Source organism: Perissodus microlepis, chromosome 18, assembly GCF_051167445.1.
Source record: "Perissodus microlepis isolate ML-2025 ecotype Zambia chromosome 18, ASM5116744v1, whole genome shotgun sequence".
NCBI classification, from domain to species: Eukaryota; Metazoa; Chordata; class Actinopteri; order Cichliformes; family Cichlidae; genus Perissodus; species Perissodus microlepis.
In genome coordinates this window covers 34,845,040-34,871,879 of record NC_140478.1, presented here as the reverse complement: position 1 = coordinate 34,871,879, position 26,840 = coordinate 34,845,040, and the positions used below count along the sequence as shown (strand labels likewise).

General features: G+C 42.3%; 4 protein-coding genes across 4 annotated transcripts; 2 read left to right on the top strand and 2 right to left on the bottom strand.

The window, feature by feature from the left end:
• Window positions 1-1,108: 1,108 nt before the first annotated feature.
• Window positions 1,109-3,414, bottom strand: LOC146368782 (tripartite motif-containing protein 16-like). The gene has a single exon (XM_084911669.1). The coding sequence runs from the start codon at window positions 3,191-3,193 to the stop codon at window positions 1,523-1,525; it is 1,671 nt and encodes a 556-aa protein (XP_084767795.1). The 5' UTR covers window positions 3,194-3,414; the 3' UTR covers window positions 1,109-1,522.
• A 10,133-nt stretch (window positions 3,415-13,547) lies between these two features.
• LOC146368781 (uncharacterized) lies at window positions 13,548-17,031 on the top strand. The gene is made up of 4 exons (XM_084911681.1): window positions 13,548-13,806; window positions 13,929-14,127; window positions 14,227-14,317; window positions 16,512-17,031. Exons 1-4 carry the CDS (start codon window positions 13,652-13,654, stop codon window positions 16,712-16,714), a joined length of 648 nt encoding a protein of 215 aa, XP_084767807.1. The 5' UTR covers window positions 13,548-13,651; the 3' UTR covers window positions 16,715-17,031.
• A 1,362-nt stretch (window positions 17,032-18,393) lies between these two features.
• Window positions 18,394-23,805, bottom strand: LOC146368780 (serine/threonine-protein kinase pim-2-like). The gene is made up of 11 exons (XM_084911682.1): window positions 23,715-23,805; window positions 23,045-23,119; window positions 21,064-22,559; window positions 20,440-20,676; window positions 20,189-20,314; window positions 19,971-20,065; window positions 19,785-19,832; window positions 19,482-19,700; window positions 19,212-19,392; window positions 18,955-19,125; window positions 18,394-18,865 (listed from the first exon to the last, which is right to left on the bottom strand). Exons 3-11 carry the CDS (start codon window positions 21,122-21,124, stop codon window positions 18,774-18,776), a joined length of 1,230 nt encoding a protein of 409 aa, XP_084767808.1. The 5' UTR covers window positions 21,125-22,559; window positions 23,045-23,119; window positions 23,715-23,805; the 3' UTR covers window positions 18,394-18,773.
• LOC146368779 (uncharacterized) lies at window positions 23,742-25,919 on the top strand. Its single transcript, XM_084911686.1, has 4 exons — window positions 23,742-24,295; window positions 24,565-24,653; window positions 25,189-25,276; window positions 25,377-25,919. The coding sequence occupies exons 1-4, from the start codon at window positions 23,830-23,832 to the stop codon at window positions 25,505-25,507; spliced, it is 774 nt and encodes a 257-aa protein (XP_084767812.1). The 5' UTR covers window positions 23,742-23,829; the 3' UTR covers window positions 25,508-25,919.
• Window positions 25,920-26,840: the final 921 nt, after the last annotated feature.

Here is a 26,840-nt window from a genome sequence, read left to right as displayed (position 1 = left end):
AGTTGGGCACCTATTAAAAGTGAGGATGTGAAAGGTCTACAGTCATTCTCTCTTTTTCTTCAAGGATGTTCGAATCTAACACAGCAAGTTGTTTATATGAAGGAGTTGGATTTGCCCTCAAATATGAGAATGATTGTTATGAAACTTCCATACAAATTGAGGGAAAAATGGAGAGTTGTTGCCTATGAACTGCAGGAACAAAATGGTCACAGAGCAGTGTTCACTGATCTGGTTGCCTTCATAATAAAACAGGTGAAAGTAGCATAAGATCCAGTGTTTGGCAACATCCAAGACTCACAATCTGGAAGCAGCTTTAAAGTTTCAAGTTCCACCAAGCAAAGAAAAAAGGGAAGTAGTTTTGCCACTAATGTCAGTACGGTTCCAGGAGTCGAAACTCAATCAACTGGAAGCAGAACAAATTCCACTGTTCTGCATAGTTGTTTGTTTTGTTCACACAGCAGTCATTTACTAGAGAATTGTAAGCAGTTTAAAGCTAAAATGCATCGGGATAAGTTGACTTTTATCAAGGAGAGGGGAATTTGTTTTGGTTGTTTAAAAGTTGGTCACATAAGCAAAGACTGTAGGAGTCGTTTGAGACACAGCAGCTGAGCAAATGATCATTTCATGCTGAAGACATCCTCAGACAGAATTAAACACATACATAAACACAGCCTGGTGCCAATAACACAGCTAATGACACTGCTGTATCACTGGCTTTACTGATTAAAGACCATATCTGAAGGAAATCTTTGAACACAACAGAAAGTGACCTTTTAAACCTGCGACACTGATGCTGCATTCAAGGACCATTAAAAACATCTGAAAGGACTTAAGAACATCAAGAAAATGTGACTTGTTTCTCTGTAATGAAGCTGTTTTAGTGAAGAAAGTTGAAAGGTCACAGAGCGACTGCTGAATCTTCTGCTCTAAACATGAACTCTGAACTTTGTGATGCTTCAGGAGGAAAACTGCTTCAGTTATTCTCTCAGATTAGTTTCATATTTTCTGCATCAGATTTGAGTGAGATCCTGGAATGAAGACAGAAGAAAAGACTTTGTTCAAAGTTTGATTTATAGTCAAACCTTCCAGTTTATTCACACAATAAAACATCAACACAATATATGAATTCATTCATTAAAATCACAGTTTTTCCTCATTTGTTTGATGATTTTGACAAAAACAAACACAAACACACACACATGGTCTGCCATACTCATAAAGAGAAATGTCGACATTTTTCAATACAAATATTCCAGAAACATTTAGAGGATAGAGAAGTTTACATTTTCATGTGGAGAAATATTTTAGTAAATCAAAATGATGATGAGCAGTGATAGCCTCCATAAACAGTCACAGGAAAGATCTCCTTTAAAAACTCAGAAACATCAAGTGAACAACTAGAAGATGTGGAGGTACCACCCATAATGTTTGACTGACAGCTGATCTCTGTGCAGAAATGATGGAGAGAAAATAAAATGAAACTAAAATACAGATTTAAACACACAATATGAAAGACTTCAGTCTATTTGAACTTAATCAACTCAGCTGTGTCTCCATAATTATAAGGCAACAGTCCAGCATAGAGCGGCTGAGTGAATGTGGTCTGGACTCTGTGGAGGAGAGTCATGGTTTCAGAGACGCTGTAGAAGGACAAAATACCTGCTCTGTGATCCAGGTACACTCCTACTCTGGAGGAACGAGGACCTGAGACAGGAGTTTGGATGTTGTTGTACCAAAATGTATAACTGTTGTTGTCACAATATAATGACCAAGATTTGTCATTAAGTCCAAATTCACATTCATTACCCCCTCCTTTTCTGCTGATATTCTTGTATGCAACTGCTACATAAACTCCTCCCCCTCTCCACTCCACCTCCCAGTAACAACGTCCAGTCAGACTCTCTCTACTCAGGACCTGAAACCAGTCAGTGAATCTGTCTGGATGATCAGAATAAGACTGTTGTTGTTTCATTAATGTTGCTTTTCTGTTCCCCTCTGATAATAACAGCTCTTCGTGTGCTGTGTTTGGATCCAGTGTGATTTCACGTGAATATTTTAAGAATCCAGCTCTGGTCTTTGGCTCTGCTGGTGGATCTGACAGTAAAACATCCACTTCAGTGACTGTCAGTGAGATGTTTGTCCATTCCTCTCTCAGAATGTCCTGTAGTTTATCTCTGACCTCTGACACAGCTGCTGTCACATCCTCAAAGTAGCTCAGAGGACGGATATTGATGCTGGATGAGTCTGTAGACTCACTGAGTGCTGACAGTGAGGGGTAGTTGTGTAGAAACTGGATGTGATCCTCTGTGTGTGAGAGCTGCTTCAGCTCAGCATCTTTCCTCTTCAGCTCAGTGATCTCCTGCTCCAGCTTCTCCTGAAGCTCTTTGACTCGACTCACTTCAGTTTCCTGCTGGGATCTGATCTGCTGCTTCACATCAGAGCTTCTTTTCTGGATGAGATGGATCAGCTCAGTGAAGATCTTCTCACTGTGCTCCACTGTTTGATCAGCAGACTGATTGATGGCCTCCACCTCCTGTTGAAGCAGCTTCACATCTTTCTCTCTGTCCTGGATTCTCTGCTGGATGTTTTGTCGACTCACCTCCAGCTCTCTCTGCCTCTCAGTCCTTTCTGCTGCAACTGAGACTGTGTCGTGGCCTTTATGTTCATCCACAGAGCAGAGATAACAGATAATCTGCTGATCAGTACGGCAGAACATCTTCATCACCTCATCATGACGAGAGCAGATGTTCTCCTGGAGCTTCTTGGAGGGCTCCACCAGCTTGTGTTTCTTGAATGAAGCTGCAACAATATTATGAGTCTGAAGGTGTTTCTCACAGTAAGATGCCAGACAGACTAAACAGGACTTGAAGGCTTTCATTTTTCTTCCAGTGCAGACATCACAGGCCACATCTTCAGGTCCAGCATAGCAGTGATCAGCAGGAGCAGCTTGGAGTCCAGTCTTCTTCAGCTCCTCCACTAAATCTGCCACTAATTTGTTTTTTACCAGGACAGGCCTCGCTGTGAAAGTCTGTCTGCACTGAGGGCAGCTGTAGATTTTCTTCTTTTCCTCTTCATCCCAGAAGCTTTTAATACAGTTCATGCAGTAGCTGTGTCCACAGGGAATAGTCACCGGATCCTTCAGTAGATCCAAACAGACTGAACAGCAGAATTTTGTTTGGTCCATTTGATTCATGTGCTGTGCCGTTTCACCGTCTCTCAGTGACTGTCAGACAGTTTCACTTCCTCTGAACAGAAACAACCTCTGTGCTCTGAAGGGAAACAGATCTCTGCTCTTGTTCACCTCCTACAGGAAATGAGGCTCACCAGCAACTGCATTTACACCATGTTGTTTAGACCCATCCTGATACAGACACATCTGTGAAGGGAGGCACTAAAGAAATATTCTTACAGAGCGACCAAGAGCCATTCACATGATGCAGGGTGTGGTATGTTTGGTTACAGCATGCAGTAACAAATCTGACACAGTTAAACTGGTGTAACTGGTTTAAACTGTTAAAATTAGTTTCAACTGGGTCAGCCCAGTTTAACTTTTCTTGAGTTATGACAGTCAACACTCAGCGAGTTCATTTTATATTTGAAAAAGTTCAGCAAAGTTTAGGATGCTGTGATGAATAAAAATAAATGACACTTTATATTTTGACATTTTCTAATCTTAGTTCATTCTCACACTTACAGAATGATGCATGGGAACAACTGACTCCACTAAATCAAACCTATGTTCAAATGAGATTATGATCATTAAATAGTAACAAATATTTACATTTAGCAATAATCAGCTGTCAAACTGTACAAGAAGTTCACAGTAATGTAAAAGAAGTTATATCACTTTATTTTTAAATGTACGCACTCAGGGTCAGGACTGAAGACACTGATCGAGAAAATACTCTAAATATAAATATTCACCTAAACATTCAAAATTATTCAATTGCATGAAAAGAAATATGAACTCTCTACAATACTGGCTTCTGATTGGTTGAAAAAGCAGGTGCTGAATTTCAGAAGAGCTAAACCTGCAAAACTGTGTAAAACCAGAGTGGATGCTGCCCTCTGACCTTTCAGAAGTACGATCTTTTTATGAAGACACAGAGGCAGAGTTATTATTCATCACTTTAAAGATGATATTCGTTACATGTTCTTCACTCGTTGTCTAGTAAAGTCCAGAGAATGAGACACATAATTTCAAAACATACAGCTGCATGTTAGAGATCAGAGTTCTTCAGTCTTATGAGAACTCATGGAGACTAAATGTCAGACACATCAACAGTAAATGTCGTTCCTCCCCCCGTGAGTTTGTGTCCTCCACACTTGTTTACACAAACATCTGAGGTTTGAACAGTGTGCAAAACCACATGTTACAAAGCTGCTGAGCTACTGAATACTGGAATATTTCATTCAATATCACCATCTGACCAAAGGACAAACACAGAGAGGATTAGAGCGCCAAACTTTGTTTCAAACTGTTTCAGATTTTAGAGGCAAAAAGCAGAATTTCTACCTGGACAAAGAAATCAAAGCAGGAGAAAAACAAGCTTTTTACATTTATTCAAAGGCATTATGTGAATGTACTCTGAGCCACAGCCTCCTAAAGTAAAGACATTTTATCATCTAAACCAGACAGAGTCATGTTTTCAGCTGTCACGGTTTGCCGGGGCAAGCTGTGTGGAATATTTAGGACCAGGACGCGGCAGCTCTGGTGCAGGTGAGTATTTATTAACGAAGGGAAAAAAACAAACAACAAAGGCACTGGGAACATGAAACTGAAACCTAAACTGGGTAAAACTAACAAAAGAAACCAAAAACGAAGATGCAGGGAGGTCCGGGGAAATACACATGGAGAGATGCAGGGAGACCGAGGGGAAACCACACAGACGAACCAGCAACTATTAAGACAGAAGACAACTTAAATACACTCAGAGAACACAGGGAATTTACACAGGTGGGGAACACAGCTGGGAGTGATTAACGTGACGAGACTAGGGAGGCAAACTGAAAACACTCACATAAGACGCAGACCTTCACAATAAAACAGGAACTACGCATAAAAGGACACAAACTAAGAAATGCGGACTAAATACAAGAACACACGGCAGAACAGAGTAAACACTAAACAGAGGAAGAACAGAAAACACCAAACGCTGGGTCAAAAGGACCCAGGATCATGACAGTACCCCCGTCAAGGGCTGGCCCCAGACAGCCCAACACAAGAAAACCAAAACCAACCAAAAACAAACCCGACCAGGGCGGGCGGTGGGGGGATCCAGGACGGAGGGCTCGAGGCAAAACAAAACAGGAGCACTAGAAGGCCAAAAGACAACAAGAAAAACACGAGTCAAAAAAAAAAAAAAAAAAAAAAAAAAAAAAAAAAAAAACCACACACAAAAAAAGCACACCAGAGCACAGGAAAACAGAGTCCAAAACAGAAGAGATCAAGGGGCCGGCCAGCACAGGAGTCCAAACAGTTCAGGGGGCCGACCGTGCGGAAGGCAACGGCGGCCACTCAGGCAAAGAGGGTCCGGGGGCCGGCCATGACGGCGATGGCGCTTGGCCAGTGGCCTGGCCAGCGGCCTAGAAAGCGGCCGTTTAGCTGCAGCCGGCGTGGAGGCAGGGCCAGACGAGGCTGCAGCCGGTGTGGAGGCCGGGCCAGACGAGGCTCTGCAGCCGGACCAGACGAGGCTCTGCAGCCGGCGTGGAAGCCGGAGACGGAGGCTCTGCAGCCGGACCAGACGAGGCTGCAGCCGGCGTGGAAGCCGGAGACGGAGGCTCTGCAGCCGGACCAGACGAGGCTGCAGCCGGCGTGGAAGCCGGAGACGGAGGCTCTGCAGCCGGACCAGACGAGGCTCTGCAGCCGGACCAGACGAGGCTCTGCAGCCGGACCAGACGAGGCTCTGCAGCCGGACCAGACGAGGCTCTGCAGCCGGCGTGGAAGCCGGAGACGGAGGCTCTGCAGCCGGACCAGACGAGGCTGCAGCCGGCGTGGAAGCCGGAGACGGAGGCTCTGCAGCCGGACCAGACGAGGCTGCAGCCGGCGTGGAAGCCGGAGACGGAGGCTCTGCAGCCGGACCAGACGAGGCTGACGGCGTGGAAGCCGGAGGCGCTGCAGACTGGACGGGCCCCTCGGACCCTCCAGCGGAGACAGGAGACGAAGTCATCACTAAGCCAGCAGTCATGGAGGCCACTAGCTGACACAAAGGCGACTGGCAATGCACTGAGCACGGGCTCTGCCCAGGCAATGCTGACATGGTGCAGTTCTCAGGTGGCTGCTTAAACTTCAGGGGTCCAGAATCAGCTGGGGACTGAGACCTAGCCTCTGGGGAAGCCCTGGAGTGCTGAACGGTGCCTGAAGCAGCTAAAGCGCGAGAAATTCCCTGACTGGAACTTAAACTTTCTCCCTGCATAGAATGAGTGTGTGAGACCGGTGACACTGGAGCCAGAGCTACGGGTAGCGGGGGCACTGGAGCCAGAGCTACGGGTAGCGGGGGCACTGGAGCTACGGGGGGCACTGGAGCTACGGGGGGCACTGGAGCTACGGGGGCCTGAGCTACAGGTGACTCTGGAGGCGCTGGAGACTGAACTGAAAGTGGCACTGGACACTGAAAAGAGGGAGACACTGGTGACCGAGCAGAGCGTGGCTGCGGGGCAGCTGACCGAGCAGAGCGTGGCTGCTGAGCAGGGAATACGTTGTTCACATAAGCATCCGCCGCACAGAACACAGCCCCTGAATGAACAGTCACATAGTCCGAAAACGGAAAAGAGTCCTCACTCACCACAGCCGGCGAATTAGAAGCCCGAACGTCCGGCTGTGGGGTGGCGCGCCGGCGGCGCGATCGGCGTTTCCTCCCTGCAGACGGCTCCGACGGGCCGGGCAAGATCACATCCGGCGAGTCGGGCAGCGAGGCAGGAGTGGCTGAGAGAAGGTGCGGTGTGTGCTGGAGAAAAGCCTGCATGGTCGGAGGAAGCGATTTCAAAAGCCATGGCAGGCCGGAAAAGAGCCGTTGTAGCCGGTTTTCAACGGTGCGGCGAAGCTCGTACGGAGGATTCTCCAGCCACAGCCCGAGGAGGATCTCCACATTGTAGCTGATATCATCCTGGAGCTCCTCGGACGGATTTACTGCCGCTGGGTCCATGGTGGCTGGTTCGTACTGTCACGGTTTGCCGGGGCAAGCCGTGTGGAATATTTAGGACCAGGACGCGGCAGCTCTGGTGCAGGTGAGTATTTATTAACGAAGGGAAAAACAAACAACAAAGGCACTGGGAACATGAAACTGAAACCTAAACTGGGTAAAACTAACAAAACAAACCAAAAACGAAGATGCAGGGAGGTCCGGGAAAATACATATGGAGAGATGCAGGGAGACCGAGGGGAAACCACACAGACGAACCAGCAACTATTAAGACAGAAGACACAACTTAAATACACTCAGAGAACACAGGGAATTCACACAGGTGGGGAACACAGCTGGGAGTGATTAACGTGACGAGACTAGGGAGGCAAACTGAAAACACTCACATAAGACGCAGACCTTCACAATAAAACAGGAACTACGCATAAAAGGACACAAACTAAGAAATGCGGACAAAATACAACACACGGCAGAACAGACTAAACACTGTACTCTCGTACATCAGGAACTGTGTTGACAATGTCACCGTCAACAAAAGGGTCAGGGTGTTTCCAAATCAAAAACCCTGGATGAATAGCGAAGTACAATCCCTCCTAAAAAGCCGCAACACTGCCTTCAAGTCAGGGGACAGGGCTGCGTATAGGGCGGCCAGGGCAGACCTGAGTAGAGGCATCAGGAAAGCTAAAACGGACTATAGGAGAAGGATTGAAGATCACTTTGCTGACAACGACCCCAGAAAAATGTGGCAGGGGATCAATCACATTACCAACTACAGAAGCAATAACCAGGCGACATCTAGGACTGATGCCTCGCTGGCTGAGGATCTAAACCGTTTCTTCGCCCGCTTTGAGACGACCAGGCCCCCAGCTGCCACACCACTTCTACCCGCCCCCAGCACTGGCACACTAACACTCAGGGAGCATCAAGTGAGGTGTGTTCTAAGGTCAGTGAATCCCAGGAAGGCGGCAGGTCCTGATGGAATACATGGAAAGGTTCTCAGAGCATGTGCTGACGAACTGACCGGAGTCTTCACTAAAATCTTCAACCTTTCCTTGTCATCAAACACCGTCCCGCCCTGCCTCAAAACCTCCACCATCATCCCCATCGCCAAGAAGACAGCTGTGGTCAGCCCAAATGACTACAGGCCTGTTGCACTTACGCCTGTAGTGATGAAGTGCTTTGAGAGACTGGTCTGTCAGCACATCAGGGCCGGTCTGCCTCCCACTCTGGACCCCCACCAATTTGCCTACAGGACAAATCGATCCACCGAGGACGCTATCACCATAGCGCTCCACACTGCGCTGAGTCACCTGGAGCACCGAGGAAGCTATGTGAGAATGCTCTTCCTGGACTTTAGCTCAGCATTCAATCATATCATCCCGGAGATCCTGGTCCAGAAACTGTCTCACCTGGGACTCTCCACCCCCATCTGCCTCTGGATCAAGGACTTCCTGACAAATAGACCACAGTCTGTCAGACTCGGCCCCCACCTGTCCAGCACCATCACACTCAGCACCGGGTCTCCACAAGGATGTGTTTTGAGTCCCCTCCTGTTTACGCTCTACACATCCGACTGCTCCCCTACCCATCTCTCAAACACCATCATAAAGTTCGCGGATGACACCACAGTGGTTGGACTCATCTCAAGGGGGGATGAGTCGGACTACAGAGATGAGGTCAACAGACTGACTGAGTGGTGTTCAGTTAACAACCTCCAACTGAACACCACGAAAACTAAAGAACTTATCTTGGACTTCAGGAAGGGCAGAGCAGACCCGGCCCCACTCTACATCCACGGGAACTGTGTGGAGAGGGTACACTCCATGAGGTTTCTGGGCGTGCACATCTCTGATGACCTCTCCTGGACTGCAAATACCACGGCGGTGGTTAAAAAGGCCCAGCAGCGTCTCCACTTTCTGAGAGTGCTCAGGAGGAACAACCTGGAGGAGAGGCTGCTGGTGACATTTTACAGAGCCACCATAGAGAGCATCCTAACGTACGGCATAACATCATGGTATGCAGGGTGCTCAGCTGCGGACAGGAAAGTACTGCAGAGGGTCATCAACACAGCCCAGAAGATCACTGGCTGCTCTCTGCCCAGCCTGGAGGTCACTGCAAACTCTTGGTACCTCAGCAGAGCTGGCAATATCATCAAGGACTACTCTCACCCCAGCAATCAACTGTTTGAACTATTACCGTCAGGCCGACGGTACAGGTCACATAAAACCAGGACAAACAGATTCAGGGATAGCTTCTTTCCCAGAGCTATCACCGTAGTAAATAAGCACAAAAACAATTGAACCTATTCCATACCGTCACTGTCATTATATTATGCTGCTACTCATACTGTCATTATATTAATGCTGCTATCCTATATATATTGTACATACTATTGTTTGAGTAATACGATTGGGTTTTTTTTGTACTTTTTATATTTTACATTTGTATTTATTATTGAAACTTGCACCAAGGGAGTGGCACTCCAATTTCGTTGTACTCTGTACAATGACAATAAAGGCTATTCTATTCTATTCTATTCTAAACAGAGGAAGAACAGAAAACACCAAACGCTGGGTCAAAAGGACCCAGGATCATGACATCAGCAGTGTCTGTATCCTCCATATAGACCATGCCATGGTCCACCTAGGGTGACCAGGTGTCTGACTTTATGTGGGACTACACAGCGCTCAGTCCTTGTTTCCCTGTGCCACACACACATTGAGCCAATGTCCAGTTTTTTTATTGACTCTAGTTTCTGTCGATCGGTAGGCCCACAAAAAAACCCTGTACAGGAAGTAGATTTCATCTCTCTGATAAAAGGAGTTCTAATCCCTGATCCTATGAGTCTGACCCAGTAGATAATATTTATATGATCATATTTATGCCTTTGTTGTTTCACAAAGGGTTAAAAACATTCACAGGTTGGACTGTGGTTCTCCTTTTAGCGTCTCTGCTGGAATTTGAACTGTGAACCTCTTAGATCCAAACTTCTGAACTGCTCATCTCACAGAGGACAAAAGGGAAGAACCCCGAATCTCTTCTTCACCTCACTTTTATACCTGCTCACCCTTTCTCCCCCCTTCCCTCACTGGACGTCACATCTGCACACTTGGGCCAATCAGGTTGTTGACATTTGATCATCTGATGTCCACCCACACCTCATCTCTCTCTCTCTCTCTCTGATTTACAAGATTTAACACAAAGTTTAAACTTTAAAATCACTTCATTACATTTTCTTTGTTATTCTTAACACAGAAAATTCACATTCAAAAACTTAACACAGAATAAAACAGAGTAGCCAGTAGTGGGACATGGTTCCAGCAACTCTGATGGTGACGGCCCGTTTGAAGCTGAAGCTCTGGCACGTGTGTCAAAAAATCAACACACTGCTTCAGAAACGCTGTGCTGAGGCTTGGTTTGTCTGAACAGAGTCACGTGATCAATGACGACTGAAGCTTCATTCAGCACGTCACTGCTTCAGTACCTGATTCAATGATTTATAAGGAATTGAATCATTGGTGGGATTTGTGCTGTGTTTTGGTGATTTTGTGAGAGCGAATCAGTGTGTGACATAATTATAGACATGGAGCCAGGAAGAGAGGACGCTCTGCCTGTTCCTGAATAAAAACCAGTTCATCAGCAATTCTGCTCCCAGGTCTAAAATGTACATAAGAAATATGATATACACATAATTATAATGATATAACTTATAGTATATTATATATAAACGTACCAGTCTGCTCGTTAATTACATAATCAGGTGGAGGCAGTGACCTCACAACCTCCTATAAGCTTTAAGTTAAGGTTACTTTATTTATACCCACAGGTAAATTTGCTTTACAGAACAATGATAGCATTTGGCCTCCCTTCACAAACACACACACCTAATGAAACCTGACAAAACACATATTTAGTAATTAAACAAAGTGAATCAAATCAAAAACAATTCTTATTGAGTTCAGTGACAGCAGCAGGGACAAAGCTGTTTTTATAATGCTTTGTCCTGCATCTTGGAACTAGAAACCTCCGTCCTGAAGAAAGAAGCTAAATCCACCCCGTAGAGGATGGGAACCATTTTTAAGGTTTGATTAAGCCATCTGTGGTACCTGTTTAGAGTACAGGGAGTCTAAACAGGCCTGTGACTCATCTATCAGACGACTGGACCATCTCACTAACTAATTCAGTCAATTTTTCTCTGTGACAGAGGTCTGACTGAACCATGCCACCAAACAAAAAGATAAAACAGACTCAATAAAAGAACAAGAAAACAAAGTTAAAATCTTTCGCTCAATGTGGAAATGAGCAAGTTTCCTGAGGCAGTAAAGGCACTGGTGACCCTTTTTACAGACCGATTTGCAATAAAAGTTCAGTTTTTCATTGATTATGGTCCCAAGATATTTCTATGATTGCACTTGCTCTATTTTCTGACCTTTAATTAAAGTGACTCTGTGCCCATTTTGTTGTTTCCTAAAATCAATAACCATATCTTTTGTTTTAGATATGTTCAATTGGAGATAAGACTCCTCCCACCACTGAACAAAGTCATCAATGATTGGACCGTGGTGAGTTTCACCCTCTTTCAGTAAGCTGACAATAACAAAGTCATCTGTAAATTTAATGATGGCCCTGTTTTCATATCTGCTCTGACACATGTTTGTAAAGAGAATGAATAATAAGGGCGATAAGAGACACCCTGGAGGAGAACCTGTGGAGGAGAACACTGGGTCAGACAGAACCCCATTTATTCTCACTCTTTGTGACCTGTCAGTTAAAAGATCTAAAATCCAGCAAACCAGGTTTTTCCTGATTTCAAACTCTTCTAAAAGTCTTTTAATTAAAATATGGGGCTGTGTTGTATTAAAAGCTGAAGAAAAATCAATGAAAAGAAGTCTTGCAAAAGTCCCTTTACTCTCTACATGTTTAAGAATCAGATTTAGAGTCAAAAGCGCGTCCTGCACTCCTCTGTTGGGCCTGTACGCAAATTGCATTGGATCCAGCTGATATTCAATCTCTTCCATAATCACATTTCTGATGATTTTTTCAAAGACTTTCATGAAAACTCAGGTGAGGCAACAGGCCTGAAGTCATTCAGGACGTTTGGACGACTAGATTTAGGGACATGAACGACGACAGCTTCCTTCCAAAGCGAGGGCACATTTTGTATTTGAAAGGATTTATTAAAAATAACCTGAAATTTAGGACTGAGTTCTTTAGCACAAGATTTAATTAGGCGGCACTAATGTTATCAGGGCCCTGGCTCTTGTTCACATTAACTGTATGAAAGGCCTTTTGGACATCGCTGAGTTCAGTGATGAAGTGTTGAGTATCTTTCAGTTTCTGTTTCAGTTCAGAAGAACTAAAACGAGCATAAAGCATATTCAAATCTCTGTCTGACTTAAAACCGTCTACAATGATCTGACTGCTGCTCTGGGGATTTTGAAACCCTGATATGGTTTTCATACAAGTCCAGGCAGACCCAAAATTTTTTGCAGCAAATTTGCTTTCAAGAAGGTTTTTGTAGATCTGTTTTGCTTTCAAGAGCTCGATTTTCAAGTCTTTGGTGACTGCCTGAAAGTCAGTAACAGCCCCCTCTTTAAAAGCCTGTCTCTTTTTCCTTAAACAGGATTTGATGCATTTGGTGACCCATGGCTTATTGTTAGGGTACACTTTAGCACTCTTAAGGGGTATAATCATGTCTTTACAAAAAACTGCATACGAGCTAACATCCACCAAAGCATCAAGACTGAATAAAAACTTCCCAATCTGTAAATTTAAAACATTCCTGCAAGGTAAGCACAGATTCTTCTGACCACATGATTGATTGATGATAACATAATTTTTTCACCCCCCAAAAATTCATGTTCAAAGCAACATATCAGCCCGATATCACACAGAACTGTCACATGACATCAAACACAAGCTGTCAGCTCTGCAGAGTGGGCAATCATAATGAAGCAGTTCATTATAAGCTGCAGACTCAAGCTGCTCTTCATATATTTGTCCACCAGATGTCACCAAAGAGGACTGTGATGAAAGCTTCGAGTAATGAACCGTTTTTCATTACAAGCTTGGCCAACTGACTACAATCTACAATAAACTAATATGGCTTTTCAATCCTCTCTTCAATCACTTGGTACCACCAGGAACCTTTAAATGGGCACTCAAGCTGCCTGGAGACTGTTTTGTCGTGCACATCAGAGAAACCACAGGTAAGACAATCTTATCCAAAAGGTCAGTAACAGTATTGTTTTCCACCAGCTTAACCAAACTTCCCACACTAACTGAAATTTCTTTTCCCAGGCAAACATTAAACTGCAGCAGCTGGAAAACTGGAAAACCTAAAGCCAAATAATCAATAAAACATAACAACGGCTTCAACCTAGTCTTTAATGATTTGGAAAAATGGTTATGACAGTCCAGGAAAAGGTGATTCAGGAATAGGTCAGTTCATACCGCTCTGTTGGTGCATCTGTTTATGTAGCTGTGTGTGTGCATAGATAAAAGACAGCATGCAGGCTGAGATGCAGGTGAAGGAAAAGGAGGCTGAACAACAGAAGAAGAGGATCAGGGAGCTGGAGCTGACACAGCAGCAGCTGGAAGTTGCCCTTAATATGGAGATCCAGGCTCGGCTGGAGGAGGAGAGGGCCAGACTGGAGCTTGAGCGGTAACAATGGATTTCTAACTCTTATTATGGCCCTTTATTATTTTATTTGTGATGGAGATCTGATATATCCATGAGAAGTATTAACATTTTCAGTTGCTTCTTCCCTTTTTCCCCTCCTTCAGGTTGCTGCAGGCTGAAGATGAAAAGAAGAAACATTTCCAGCTCCTCCAGGAGCAGCAACGTACAATGCAAAACCTCAGCCCCATACAGGAGCTGTCAGATGGCAGTCCCGATGAGGACACCCCCTCAGCCCTCAACTCTGCCTCTCAGGAGCTCCAGGATCTGCAGGCATCTCGCCAAAGAAGCCACCAGCGTCTGGAGGTGAACAAGTTTGTTTTGACTGGCTTTGTGAGCAGCATCTTATTTAGTGCTCTTCTAAAACAACACTGATGAGGATGCCTGCATGATTTTTGTTTCCAGGAGGTTCAGGAGAGGCTGAGGAATGCCAGTCAACATGTACGGCACTGGAACATCCAGCTGAACCGACTGATGACCCCCATTACTCCTGCAGGTGCCGTATTCACTTTGCCTCTTTGCAGCACAGACTTCTGGAACAGAGTGTTAGTATAGTTAATAACAGTGTAGACCATATAATCTGTCAGATAATTGCATTAAAATGCTACAAAAGGCACCAACCCCCAAACATGTCAAGAGATTCATTCAGTGACTTGAATGAAAGAATCTGACTCACCTCAAGTTAATTAAAATTAAAACTAAATCTTATTATGATTTAAACACGGAAATCTTAAAACGAAAAATAACCGCATGCACAGTTGTTACAGGCTGCAAACATGTTTTATACTGCTTTGAAGTCTGGGACAGCATCATAAGAGGCATAACTGATCTCACCGTAGTCCCATGAAGACTCAAGATGAGTGTTTTCACAACTGCCATCTTGGTGTTTTGAAATCAGGCATGATGAATGAAGGGAAGAACTGTCTGTTAAGGTTCTCAGTTGTTCAGGTCATCGTAGTCTAAGGAGCTTGGAAAGAAAAGCATCTGGACTTCTTTAAGTTTCTTGAAGATGTTTCACCTCTCATTCAAGAAGCTTCTTCAGTTCTCTGAAGAAATTCTGAACTGAAGAAGCTTCTCAGATGAGAGGTGAAACATCTTCAAGAAACTTAAAGAAGTCCAGATGCTTTTCTTTCCAAGCTCCTTAGACTGTAGTTAAACTTCACACACTGGACTTGTCAGTCACACATCCTTCGCCAGTAGGCATTCCCAGAATGATCTTTCCCCTTCTGACGCTTAGAATGACCAAATATGTGCAAAATGGACAATTCAACATGCCACCATGTCAGTCTTTTATTAAATATGACATGAAACAAATGACTGAGCCATTAAATTTGTCACAAAGGTGTTCACCTAATTCCAGGCAAATGGAATAGACTTCTATGGGACCATAAGTCTTTTTGCACTTTGACATTTGTTTTACTTTTCAGATCTGTAACCTATAACTTTTATACTGTATGTGTTTTGATCATAGGAGTCTACGGGGACTTACTTACTTTTAGCACGTTTAGCAGTTGATGTTGGCTTCTTTTTCAGTACTGGAGCTTCCTGCTCATTGAAGACTTTTCTAAAAGGAAATGCTTAATCCAAAATGGCGTTTTAAGGGCTTGGATTAATGTCAATTTCAGCAAATATTCTTTCTTATGTTAAAAGAACATGGATCTCTGTCAGTGATAACTTCTGACTTTATAACTCAAATTTTAAGAGAGAGCTTCACTGCTAAGCTCTCATCTGTGTGGGTGTCACGGTTCGCTTGAGGACTCACACGCAGGACTCAGAGGCACAGTCAGTATTTATTACAGTTCCACCAGGTGTATATACAAACAGTGCAGGGGATAGTGCTATATACAAAGCGGTGACAGGGAAAAGGCTCCGGGGAAATCCAGGTAGGGAAAAGACACTTGCTCCTCTTCTGACTCTCTCTCCAAACACTCACACAAAAAGGGAATCCGCTCGGGGAATGCAGAGTCGGGTCCAGGGGATCTATGTACAGAAGGAAACACACGTTAGAGGTTTTGCACAGGGAAGCAAAAGAGAACTTGCTCAGAGCCGGGCTGCACTGACGCGAGTCACACACAACGATCCAGCGATGAGTAGAAGCCACTCCCTGGCTTAAATGCTGGCTGCACTGATGAGGCCCAGGTGTTTCCTCTTCAGAGGGGCGTGGGCCGAGGGCGTGAACCCACCATGAGTTCCGCCCTGGCGAGAGAGCGAGAGAGAGAGCAAGAGACAGAGAGAGCAAGAGAGAGAACACTACTAGTCAGCGGCCTGCTGATCCCCTGGCCGTGACAGTGGGGTTCAAATCCCTTATTCAGATTAAGATTTTATGTGACATTACATTGGCAAAAATTAAATGTACTTGAATAATGTGACTATTGGAGTAAGTACTTGAGTAATTTTTGAATAACTTTAATTTTGTAATGTGCATATTTTATGAATAATGATGTTTCAATACTTTAATCTACTGAATAAGTAAGAATTAGACTTAATAATCTTTTTACTTTAAAAAGGGAAATTGTGTACAATCTTTTATTCTCCAAAATGCACATAATAAAAATGTTTTGGGGAATGTATATGCTTTTTAAAAACCAATTACTTCTTACCTGATGCATGCTATAACTTTCAGCAAAACTGAACTAAAATTTGTTAACAAGTTTACCAAATAAGAAATGTTTTGTGAATTTTCTTTGCAGAGCGACTGGAAAGCCGGCTGTTATCAAAGCCCACATGCCCTAAAAAGGAGGGCGCGCTGGCCAGTAATGAGTTCATCACTAAGTTTAAGATAAGAGTTGATCAGAATAGAGGCGATGATGAAAGTCTGGAGCATCAGCTGGAGGCTGCCAACCTGTCTGATGAATCGTTCGAGGCCCAGACAGAAGTCAACGGACAAATATGATCACAGACATTTTAAAAACGCGAGTTGAGAGTTAAGGGGGAAAAATATTGTAATAAGTATATATTTGAATTGCACACTAAGATATAAAGTGATGGCAGCGAGCACAGTGTTGCAGGATTTAATTAAAAACACATCTGACTAAGACCAACTGAAATTTAGAGTTGTGTATAATAAAGTTTATTCATGATTAATAAAACAAATCTGTAATATTTTTCTTTCTCTTTTGTCCATTTGAATCTCGCTACAGCTTAAATAAAAGAAAAGAATGTGTTTTGAATAAATCAAACTCTATTCTCTCTTTTTCTTTCTTTCTTTTTTTCTTGGTGGGTTTTCTTTTGCAATCAAACGCAACATTATACAATTATATAGTATAGTAAGAAATATCCTTTAACTTAATTTAGTATTTGTTTTTTAATTTTTGTTTTTATTGTTTCCCCTTCAGTTTTGTGCTTATAACATGTTCTAATCTGACATATTATGCAGTAAATTATTTTTGCAATAACTTAACAGGCCATTGTGGGAGCCAACATTCACTTATCAAAGACATATTTGTATATTCTGTGGGCTGCTTTATGGTTGTGTCATTTAGAAACATAAGCCACAACAGACTTCCACCGGAGAGTACTTAAAAATTTATTTTTATGTAAAGATATTTTAATTAACTACTATATTAAGAGAGAACCTATTGTTACATGGATTAATTGTACAAACTGTAGAGAAATAAGTTTAAGCGTGCAACTTTTTATTCATTTTTAACTGTATTAATGTTTTTATGTTGATACAGCCGCCTCATATCTGTTTCCTCAGTGTTTTTTAAACCATGTACTCCATCTATGAGTAAGAACATGAATAAATTCCTTTCCAAATTTGTAGTTCTTTTTTCCAACTGTTTTTAGTATATATGTAACATTTCTTTACACACAAATGCAGGTATTCTTTTGCACCAAGACGTTAAAGAAATGCTAAGAAAAAATGAAAATACTACATTGCAACCTGTGTGTGTGTGTGTGTGTGTATATATATCTGTATCTATATAGATATAGATATATATGTGTATTCGTACCCTTTTTTCATCATCTAGTTTCCTGTGCCAGATCTTCTACTGATCCACTGAGGCAGACATGTAAAAAAACATGAACTAAAGCATATTTCTGTATATAAACAGGACTTTAAATCTTTATCAACAGCTACTTTAGAGGAAATTCTTCAATAAACTGCAACCAAAGGCTCAACTCAGAGGACAAAATCCAACCTGTTATAAATAGTGTGACAGCAAACTTTCTCTTGTGTAAAGTTACAAATAGGAGTAATTATCCACAGGAGCTTTTATACATAATGAAGTTATAATTCGTCCTGTAGAAATTGTACACTTAAGCTATATAGTTCCCGCTGTGATAACTCTTATTAACTTTTATGCTTTTACAACCCACTATGAGCAAACACTCAGCAACAGTGGGAAGGAAAAACTCCCTTCTTGAAGGAAAAAACCTCTGGTAGAACCAGGAAATCTGTCTAAACTAGTTGGGGGTTAGAGCAACAGATGCAAGTCTTCAGATCATTTGCAGTGTGACTGTCTTTGTGCACACTTTAACCTGATTCAGTTTTCTTATTTGTCAAAATGCACCATGGGTAAAAAAAAACAAAACAAAATAGTAATGAAGGAGAATCCTCAGCAAAGATGAATTAAACAAGTTTTATTTTGATCAAATTTTACTTTAAGTAAAACACATCTTTATTTGATGACTTTAATGTCATCAAATAAAGACAGTTTTGATGGAGCTCCTGACCCAGCCCAAGCTCTCTATGAAGACGAGGAAAAACTCCCCAGGGGGCCAGATCGATGGGAAGAAACCTCGGGAAAGCCCATTCAAAGAGAGATCCCCTTTCCTGGGATGGCTGGGGGGGTTACAGGAACTCCAAAAAAGCTAAATTTTTATTTATTTATTTATTTTTTAAGATTGACCCATTCTATCTATTCCTGTCCAACAGAAAAAAGAAAGGAAGTTACTACAATGTATCTTACTTATATGATAAGGTGTGAATTGTGTGTTTGTGTGTGTTATCTTAGCCAGGGGTGAAGCTGGAGCTCCTCCAGTGTTGGGCGCTTCTCCGGGACTATAGCTAAACATGCGTCCAAGAAATTCCGGCATTCTTGAAAGAAAGAAAAGATCAAAAAGATGAAGATGATAGTTCTAGTGATCCAAGGCATCAGTGAATCTGGAAGTGTGAAGTTTTCTTACCTGTGGACAGACGCTTCTTGATGCTCAGTTTCTTTGTGAGGAACCTCGCGGTACTAAAGTATCGTGCATGAAGCGCTTCATACAACACCACTCCCATTTGCCACACCGTGGTGGGTCCACACCTGTAGCAGCTCCTAATGTACCACTCGGGAGGGATGTGAAGAGGAGTGCCTAACAAACAGACACAATTGCAATTTCTTCTAAAACAAAAGACACAAATTGTTACATCTGTGAAAAGCAGGAGCAGAATATGTTACCATAGAAGATGCGATACAGAGATCGCTGTTTAACAAAGCAGCTCAGTCCAAAGTCAATGATGCGAACTCGAGGCACATCTGAGCCGGTCTCAATCAGAATGTTTTGTCCCTTGATGTCCCGATGAAAGATGTGTTTATCCTCAAGTTCCTTTACAGCATCAACTAGTTGCTTCAGAATGACCTGGAAAAGATGAAAAACACAATAATGAGTTAATGCTTTTCTGCCTTGATTGAATGCTGTACAGTCTAAGGCTCTCCCAGTCAACCTACCTTGGCCTTGTCCTCTGGTAAAGTTCTTCCATTTTCTTCTTTGTATTTTTGCAGGTCCACAGCGGGGACAGGTCTCTCCAGCACCAGGATCAGCTCTTTGCCAAGGTCGAACCACTCCAGCAAGGACACAGGTGCTGATATTCCCACTGACCCTTCTGCTTCACCTGCAAGTTTAACCATAATGGCCACTTCCACTGAGAGCTTCTTCCCGCTTTCATCCTGAAATATTACAACAAAGTGGATGATGAGGAACGCCGCATTCAATCCAGTAATGTAAAACTAATTCAAGTGTTGGACGCTTACCGCCACTTTGCAGTAGACTTTATTTTTGGGAATGTGTTTGATGGCAACCTAGAAGACACAGAGCATTGGTGAGCATTTCCTCAGTATGACATAATGAAAGGTGGAAACACAGCAGACGTCTCAGTTTACGATATTATCCATTATCTGCGTTACTGCCTGTCTTACTACCATCATCTGAACACTTACTGGAAAACGATCTTCTATCCGGTAGCCAGCAAACACTGCTCCGCAGCCTCCTTCTCCGAGCTGGTGCTCCTCCACATATCTGGCTTGGAATTCACCTGAACAGACAAAACAACAAATCTTGTTTTATTACAGCTGTGACACAAATTACTCTCCTCTGTAGCCTAAATGTTCCTTTTGCCCTTCCCCTGAATATAAAACCCAAGCTGCTTGCTACTTACGTTTTTGGTCTGCCACTGATTTTTTGTCCTGGTCCACATTCCTTTTTTTTTTCTTGGGTGACTCTCTGTTGTCTCCCGCGGCCTTTCTTTTGCCATTTTTTGCGCACACCTGTTTGTTGTTCAAGTCTGGAGATGTGGAAAACACCAAAAGCACATCAGCTCACTGGATGATAGACACAAACACTAAACACTAATATCTTAAACCTAGCAACCACACTTAATCTACCCCCTTATTCAACTAATTAGCCTACCTTTACCAGAGTCCAACGAGGAGGATGCTTGCTCCTTGTCACCGCTCATATGGTCGAGAAGTTTAGCCTTCTTTGCTTTCTTTGTTGTGCCCTCTTCATCTTGCACAACCTTGCGCTTCACTCCTCTGACCACATCTGAGCTGGTGGAAGGACCAGCCTGCTCAGCGACCCTCCTCCTTTTTATTGGGGTCTTCTTTTCAGGACTGGCCTTTCTTTTAGCAGTCCTCCTCTTACAATCTATAAACGACAACAACACAGTGGTGAAAAAGAGTCCCCGACATCAGGACTGGAAGCAGTTTGGCAAAGAATTTGAAATTGCTTTTGCTTAAATTATCACAAGTTTATTCTTGGGATAAAAAAACTGACCAGTGCGAATTGATACTAGGTTTACTAAGTCTTAGATCTTGGACCAACACTTGTTGGTCTGTTTTTACTGTTGAGTCCAAGAATAAACTTATTACATTATTTTACCAAAAGACCGGTAACCTTTCTTTGATTAGACATCTTGTATTAAAGCTATTTTCAATCAAACATATGATTCAATTGCTCCAAAAATGATTCACACAGTGTCAACATTTCTAGGATTTGGATTTTACCAGGATTTTATTTTATTATTTTACTTACCTTGATCTCCTGAATCTTTCTTATCGGCTGGAGTGGTAATTTTTCTTGTTTCCTTTTTCATTGTAATTTCGGAGAACTTTTAAACTCGGAAATGTAAACCGTAATGAGTTAATATTGAGTTAATATTCCTTCAAATGTGCGCCCTTCAAATGCTTGACTTTTCTAACTGAATTCTGTTAGTGAGCTTTATAAGTAAACTCTGGAAACTACGGCAACACAACATAGAATCTTGCCTTTCAGTGACTTCACTGACTGCCAGTAGTTCAAAGTAGTTTACAGAAAAACACTGGCAGACAAAGCCATAATATTTCATATAATTCAATCATTTCATATCAATTAAACAGTTTCTTTCATTATCTTTCATCGTTTGTATAAAGACCTCATGTATGGATGACAGTATGAAGATTTGTGGTTGACCACACACTAATAAACACAGTGTCAGCTACATTGTCATCTGATTTAAAGTATTTATTATGTACATTTAACTGTCATGGTACTGAGTCTGTGACCCAGTGTTTTGTGTTTGTTCATTTATATTCATTGATTATTCTTATGTATGTTTTTGGTTCTCTTTATTGTTTTCTTCTTGTGTTATATTCTTAGGCTTTAGGTTTCTGTTACTTTGCCTTGCCCCTGTGTCCCACGTGTCATGTCTAGTCACTCTTGTTTCCATGTTCCCCAATTTCTCCCCAGTCAGTCATGTCTCTGTGTCAACTCTGTGTCTTTGTAAAAGTCTCTTGTTTGCTGTTTTACTTTGATAGTCTTGTGTGCTATGTTAGTGTTTTCATGTCTGTGAAGGTTCTCAGTCATCTAGGTCATCGTAGTCTAAGGAGTTTGGAAAGAAAGCGTCTGGACTTGAAGTTGCTTGAAGATGTTTCACCTTCTTGGAAGAAAAGAACTTAAACTTTGCTTGAACGTCTTCAAGCAACTTAAAGAAGTCCAGACGTTTTCTTTCTAAGCTCCTTAGACTATGTTAGTGTTTTCAGTTTTCCTTCCCCATGGTCTTGTTGTTTGTGATTTCTCGCAGCTGTGCTCTCATCCAGTGTCTTATTCCCTCATTTATCCCTCTGTGTATTTAAGCCCATTGTTTTCCTCTGTTTGCTGTTGGGTTGTCTGTGTATCATCCATGACAATTAAATTAAATAGCAAATGCAACTACAATTTCAATGAGATTCATTCCTGGCATTCTACTGCGGTGGCTGAAAGTAGACACCAAGCATTATCACTGTAACTGATGTAAATATTGGACTTGGAGGGGATTCATCTGATAGACTGATGCAAACATTACTGTGAGGAAAATTTTGAATCTTCCAATTTTCTTTTTTTCTGAAAGAAAGAAAGTTGGTTACTGTATCACATTTGTATGGCAAGATGTGAATTCAGTATGCGTGTGTGTTTGTGTCAGAGAGGAGTTTATCTGAGCCAGGGGTAAAGCAGGAGGTCCTCCAGCATTGGGCACTTCTCCAGGACTTTGTTAAAACTTGTTTTCAAGACGTCTGAAATGAAAGAAGGACAAGAGATATCGAGATGATAATTCCAGTGATCCAAGCGATCACATTGATTTTCTGCAAAATTTTCTTTTTGAGAGTCATTCGGCTGGGCAGGGGGTATAACACATCTGCAATGCAGCAACATCTGCTCTCTGGGCCTGTGTGAGAGTGTTATCTCAATGGCGGGAATGAGGATGTTGGAATTTGGCATCTCAGGCACCAACTCATCTCTTTCCTTAACCGGGCTCACCAGAGATTGGTTTCAGCCTCTCTCCATGCTTTAAGGAGGTTGAGTTGATAAATCTGACTGGCCCCTCCCCTGTCTGACCATATCTCTTCATAGTCAACACCAATGTTCTCACCGTGTGACCATGAACGGTCCTTACCACTTGGCAAGTAATTTCGAGCTAGAAGAAGGGAGTAAGACAAGCACTTTATGTCCCTGTTAAAATACAATTACATTTTATCAAATATCACTAAGCAGTCCTTACCTTTAAATACAGCCTGGTTTCTTTCTCTTTCTTTCTATATCTCTGAGTGAAGTTAGCTCTCATTCTTTTCTCTTCCTGTGAAATACAGCAAGTGGAGTTTTAGCTAGCAACACACTGTGACACAGTTAGTGTTTGTTGAGGTGATAGAAATGCTGCATTTGAAATTACCTGACACAACATTTTACTCCCTTTTATGTTCACTCCTTTTTTTCTGAAGTACCGCAAATTATGGGCACGTGGGGTTGTTCTGGTGTTGTGCTAAAAATAAATCAATCAAAACTACAGTACATGGTTTGCTCTTTCATCTCTACTGATTAAAACGCGACTGCCTTTCATGTGTCACTGTTTAGGCTCAAATCTCATTGTTTGAAGGCCTGCAGTGACGTGAAATATTAACTTCCCCCAAATGCGTTAAACCCAAAGTAACGAGTTTGTTTTGAAAATATACGGAGAGGAAACTACAGATATTTGTTTAAAAATGTAGGGAGTAAAAATTAAGTACAGCAAGGAAGTTTTTTTTTACTTTTTTACTTCCTACCTCTGGAGCCAATTAAGCTAAATTTAAGAAGCGCATGTCTGTGTATACTTAAAAGCTCTTATAGTTATTTTCACTTTGTAGACAAATTAAAGCACAGAAAAGAAAAACACGATACATTAGAGCATGACATACTTTGACCTGAGGTGGCGCTGCAGCGTGAAAGAGCCTGAACGTCAACCGGAAGAAGACGAGAATAAACTCCGTATAAACAACATGGCGTCTCCCTGTGAGGTGTCATGCCGAGCAGATGTCAGAGTTGAGTTCAAGCAAAGTTGACTCTTTCGGTGATTACAGTTTGTCCGGGCGGGCTGTGCGTCTTATTTCATCCGCAGACACGTCGCTGGATGAGGAACAGCTCATGTTGGCATCAGTGGCAGTCAGGATGGCAGCATCTTCCAGAGGGAAGGTCAGGTCGCTGGTCTCTCTGAGCAGGACGCTGTCCACCAACAAGCCCGGTTCCACGGCTGGAGATTACCCTCCTCCGGCTGAAGCCCCCGCTTCTCCCCCGAACAGCGAGCCAGCCGCGGCGCCTCAGCGGAGACCCAAAAAAGACCCCAGCGGCTGCTCCGTGCTCCTCTTCCCCGGTCAGGGCAGCCAGTTTGTGGGCATGGGCAGAGGACTTTTGAAATACCCCAACGTTAAAGAAATGTTCACCGTAGCCCAGAAGATCCTGGGTTACGACCTGCTGTCTCTGTGTCTGGAGGGCCCCGAGGACGAGCTTTCTTCATACATTCTTATATATTTCTATACTGTGTATTGTGTATTTTGTTGTACAGTTATTTTATTTTTTTAACTTTAATTTATATATTTTATCTTATTCTTTCCCAGTTAAATTTACCCCTTTTTAATTTTCATATTTATTTCCTATCTTATTCATAGCCTTTTCTTTTTTTCTTTAGGTCACGAGCAGTTGTCTAAGCATTTCACTGCATGTCGTACTGTGTGTGACTGTGTACGTGACAAATAAAATTTGAATTTGAATTTGAGCTGCAGAAAACGGTTCACTGTCAGCCGGCGGTGTTTGTCACCTCCCTGGCTGCTGTGGAGAGACTCAACCAAGAAAACCCCAAAGTAAGTGCCAGATAAATGTCTGGAAAAAGGACAATAACTGCAGGTCCTGCCTTGTTAAATGTGGCCATTTTATCTTTTTAATAAAAAAAAAAAAATACTGCTACAGTAATATTAATTTATATTTAAAATGTGCGCACATTATGTATGAAGGTGTGGATGAATGATGCTTGTTGTAAGAAAGCATTTTGAGCGCCCAGTAGAAGAGCATCTTTCAAATGCAAAGTTTCTCATTTCAACTTTAATTACTGCACCTGATTAAGGCGATAGAGTAAATAAGGCTTCCAACAGTGGTTATTTCTTATTATCACATCTTGTTTTTATTGTTTTTATCAGTAGATTGTTGTTTCACTCCCACCAAAAACATCACCGTAAATAATCTTCTGATTCTGAATGACCATTTAAAAAAATAAACAAATTGTTCTGAGTTAATTTCAGTTACGGATGTATCAGTGACATAAATGATATATCGGTCATAATCGGGAGGCTGTTACATTTTTATTTTTATTTTTTTTGACTTGTTTCCTGCTGTACACAGGCCATTGAGATGTGTGTCGCTGCTGCAGGTTTCAGTGTCGGAGAATTTGCTGCTCTTGTCTTTTCTGGGGCGATGAACTTTGCAGAAGGTAGAAAGATTTCTTTTTTGGGTTTTTTTGTGCATTTGTAAAAGGTGTTTTAATCACAACTTTGGTTAATATTCTGTATTTACTCCTTATGCTGCATAAGGAGTAAATGCAGCTCAACTCCCAGTCCTACTGGGACTGGACTCAACTCCCAGTCCTACTGCCAGTTTCTGGAAGACACCTTCTTCAAGCAGTGGTACAGGAAGAAGTCTGCATCCTTCAAGAAAAACATGATTTTCATGCAGGACAATGCTCCATCACACGCGTCCAAGTACTCCACAGCGTGGCTGGCAAGAAAGGGTATAAAAGAAGAAAAACTAATGACATGGCCTCCTTGTTCACCTGATCTGAACCCCACTGAGAACCTGTGGTCCATCATCAAATGTGAGATTTACAAGGAGGGAAAACAGTACACCTCTCTGAACAGTGTCTGGGAGGCTGTGGTTGCTGCTGCACGCAATGTTGATGGTGAACAGATCAAAACACTGACAGAATCCATGGATGGCAGGCTTTTGAGTGTCCTTGCAAAGAAAGGTGGCTATATTGGTCGCTGATTTGTTTTTGTTTTTGAATGTCAGAAATGTATATTTGTGAATGTGGAGATGTTATATTGGTTTCACTGGTAAAAATAAATCATTGAAATGGGTATATATTTGTTTTTTGTTAAGTTGCACAGTAATTATGCACAGTAATAGTCACCTGCACACACAGATATCCCCCTAAAATAGCTAAAACTAAAAACAAACTAAAAACTACTTCCAAAAACATTCAGCTTTGATATTAATGAGTTTTTTGGGTTCATTGAGAACATGGTTGTTGTTCAATAATAAAATTATTCCTCAAAAATACAACTTGCCTAATAATTCTGCACTCCCTATATACTGACTAACCAGCAGCAACACTCTGACTCAGTGTTTCCATCTGTGTTTATTTCCATCTTTACAGTCAGGCATAAACATCTCACAGCAGCTGGAAAAACCAGTGAGCACACTTTAGAGGAAAAAAGTGAAAGTTTATGTTCAACTGTAAAATATTCTCTGTAATGTAAATTGTTCTGCTCTCTGACAAACCATCAGAGGTGCAGCACGTGTATCATTTGGTGTTTGAAGCAGAAACAAAAGCAAAGAGTTAAAGGAAGACACATTTGAAGAAGAAGGAAAATGAAAACAAGACGTCACTGAGCAACAACCTGACAGAACGAGAGCCAACAGTTTACTATCAGAACTGAGGCTGATCATTAACAGGGAGCAGCAGGTAACAAGGTCATCAGCAGTGGAGGAAAGTATGGAAGTAATACTCAGCTTCATATTTGAAGATACTCGAGTATCTTAGCTGCAGGTCTGGAACAATGGTTTTATTTCCTTTCCCATTAAACATCTCACACAGCCCCTCATCTGTGACCCTTAGCAAACCCACTGGATATCTACCTGTACATAAAGGAGATCAGATCAGTTCCATCTAGACCAGCTGTAACAGGAAAATGCTGCTTACACTTTGATGCATCACTTTCAGTTTGTCATATAAGACAATATATCAGAGTGAGGCATTATTTTCCTGCAGTGAGTAA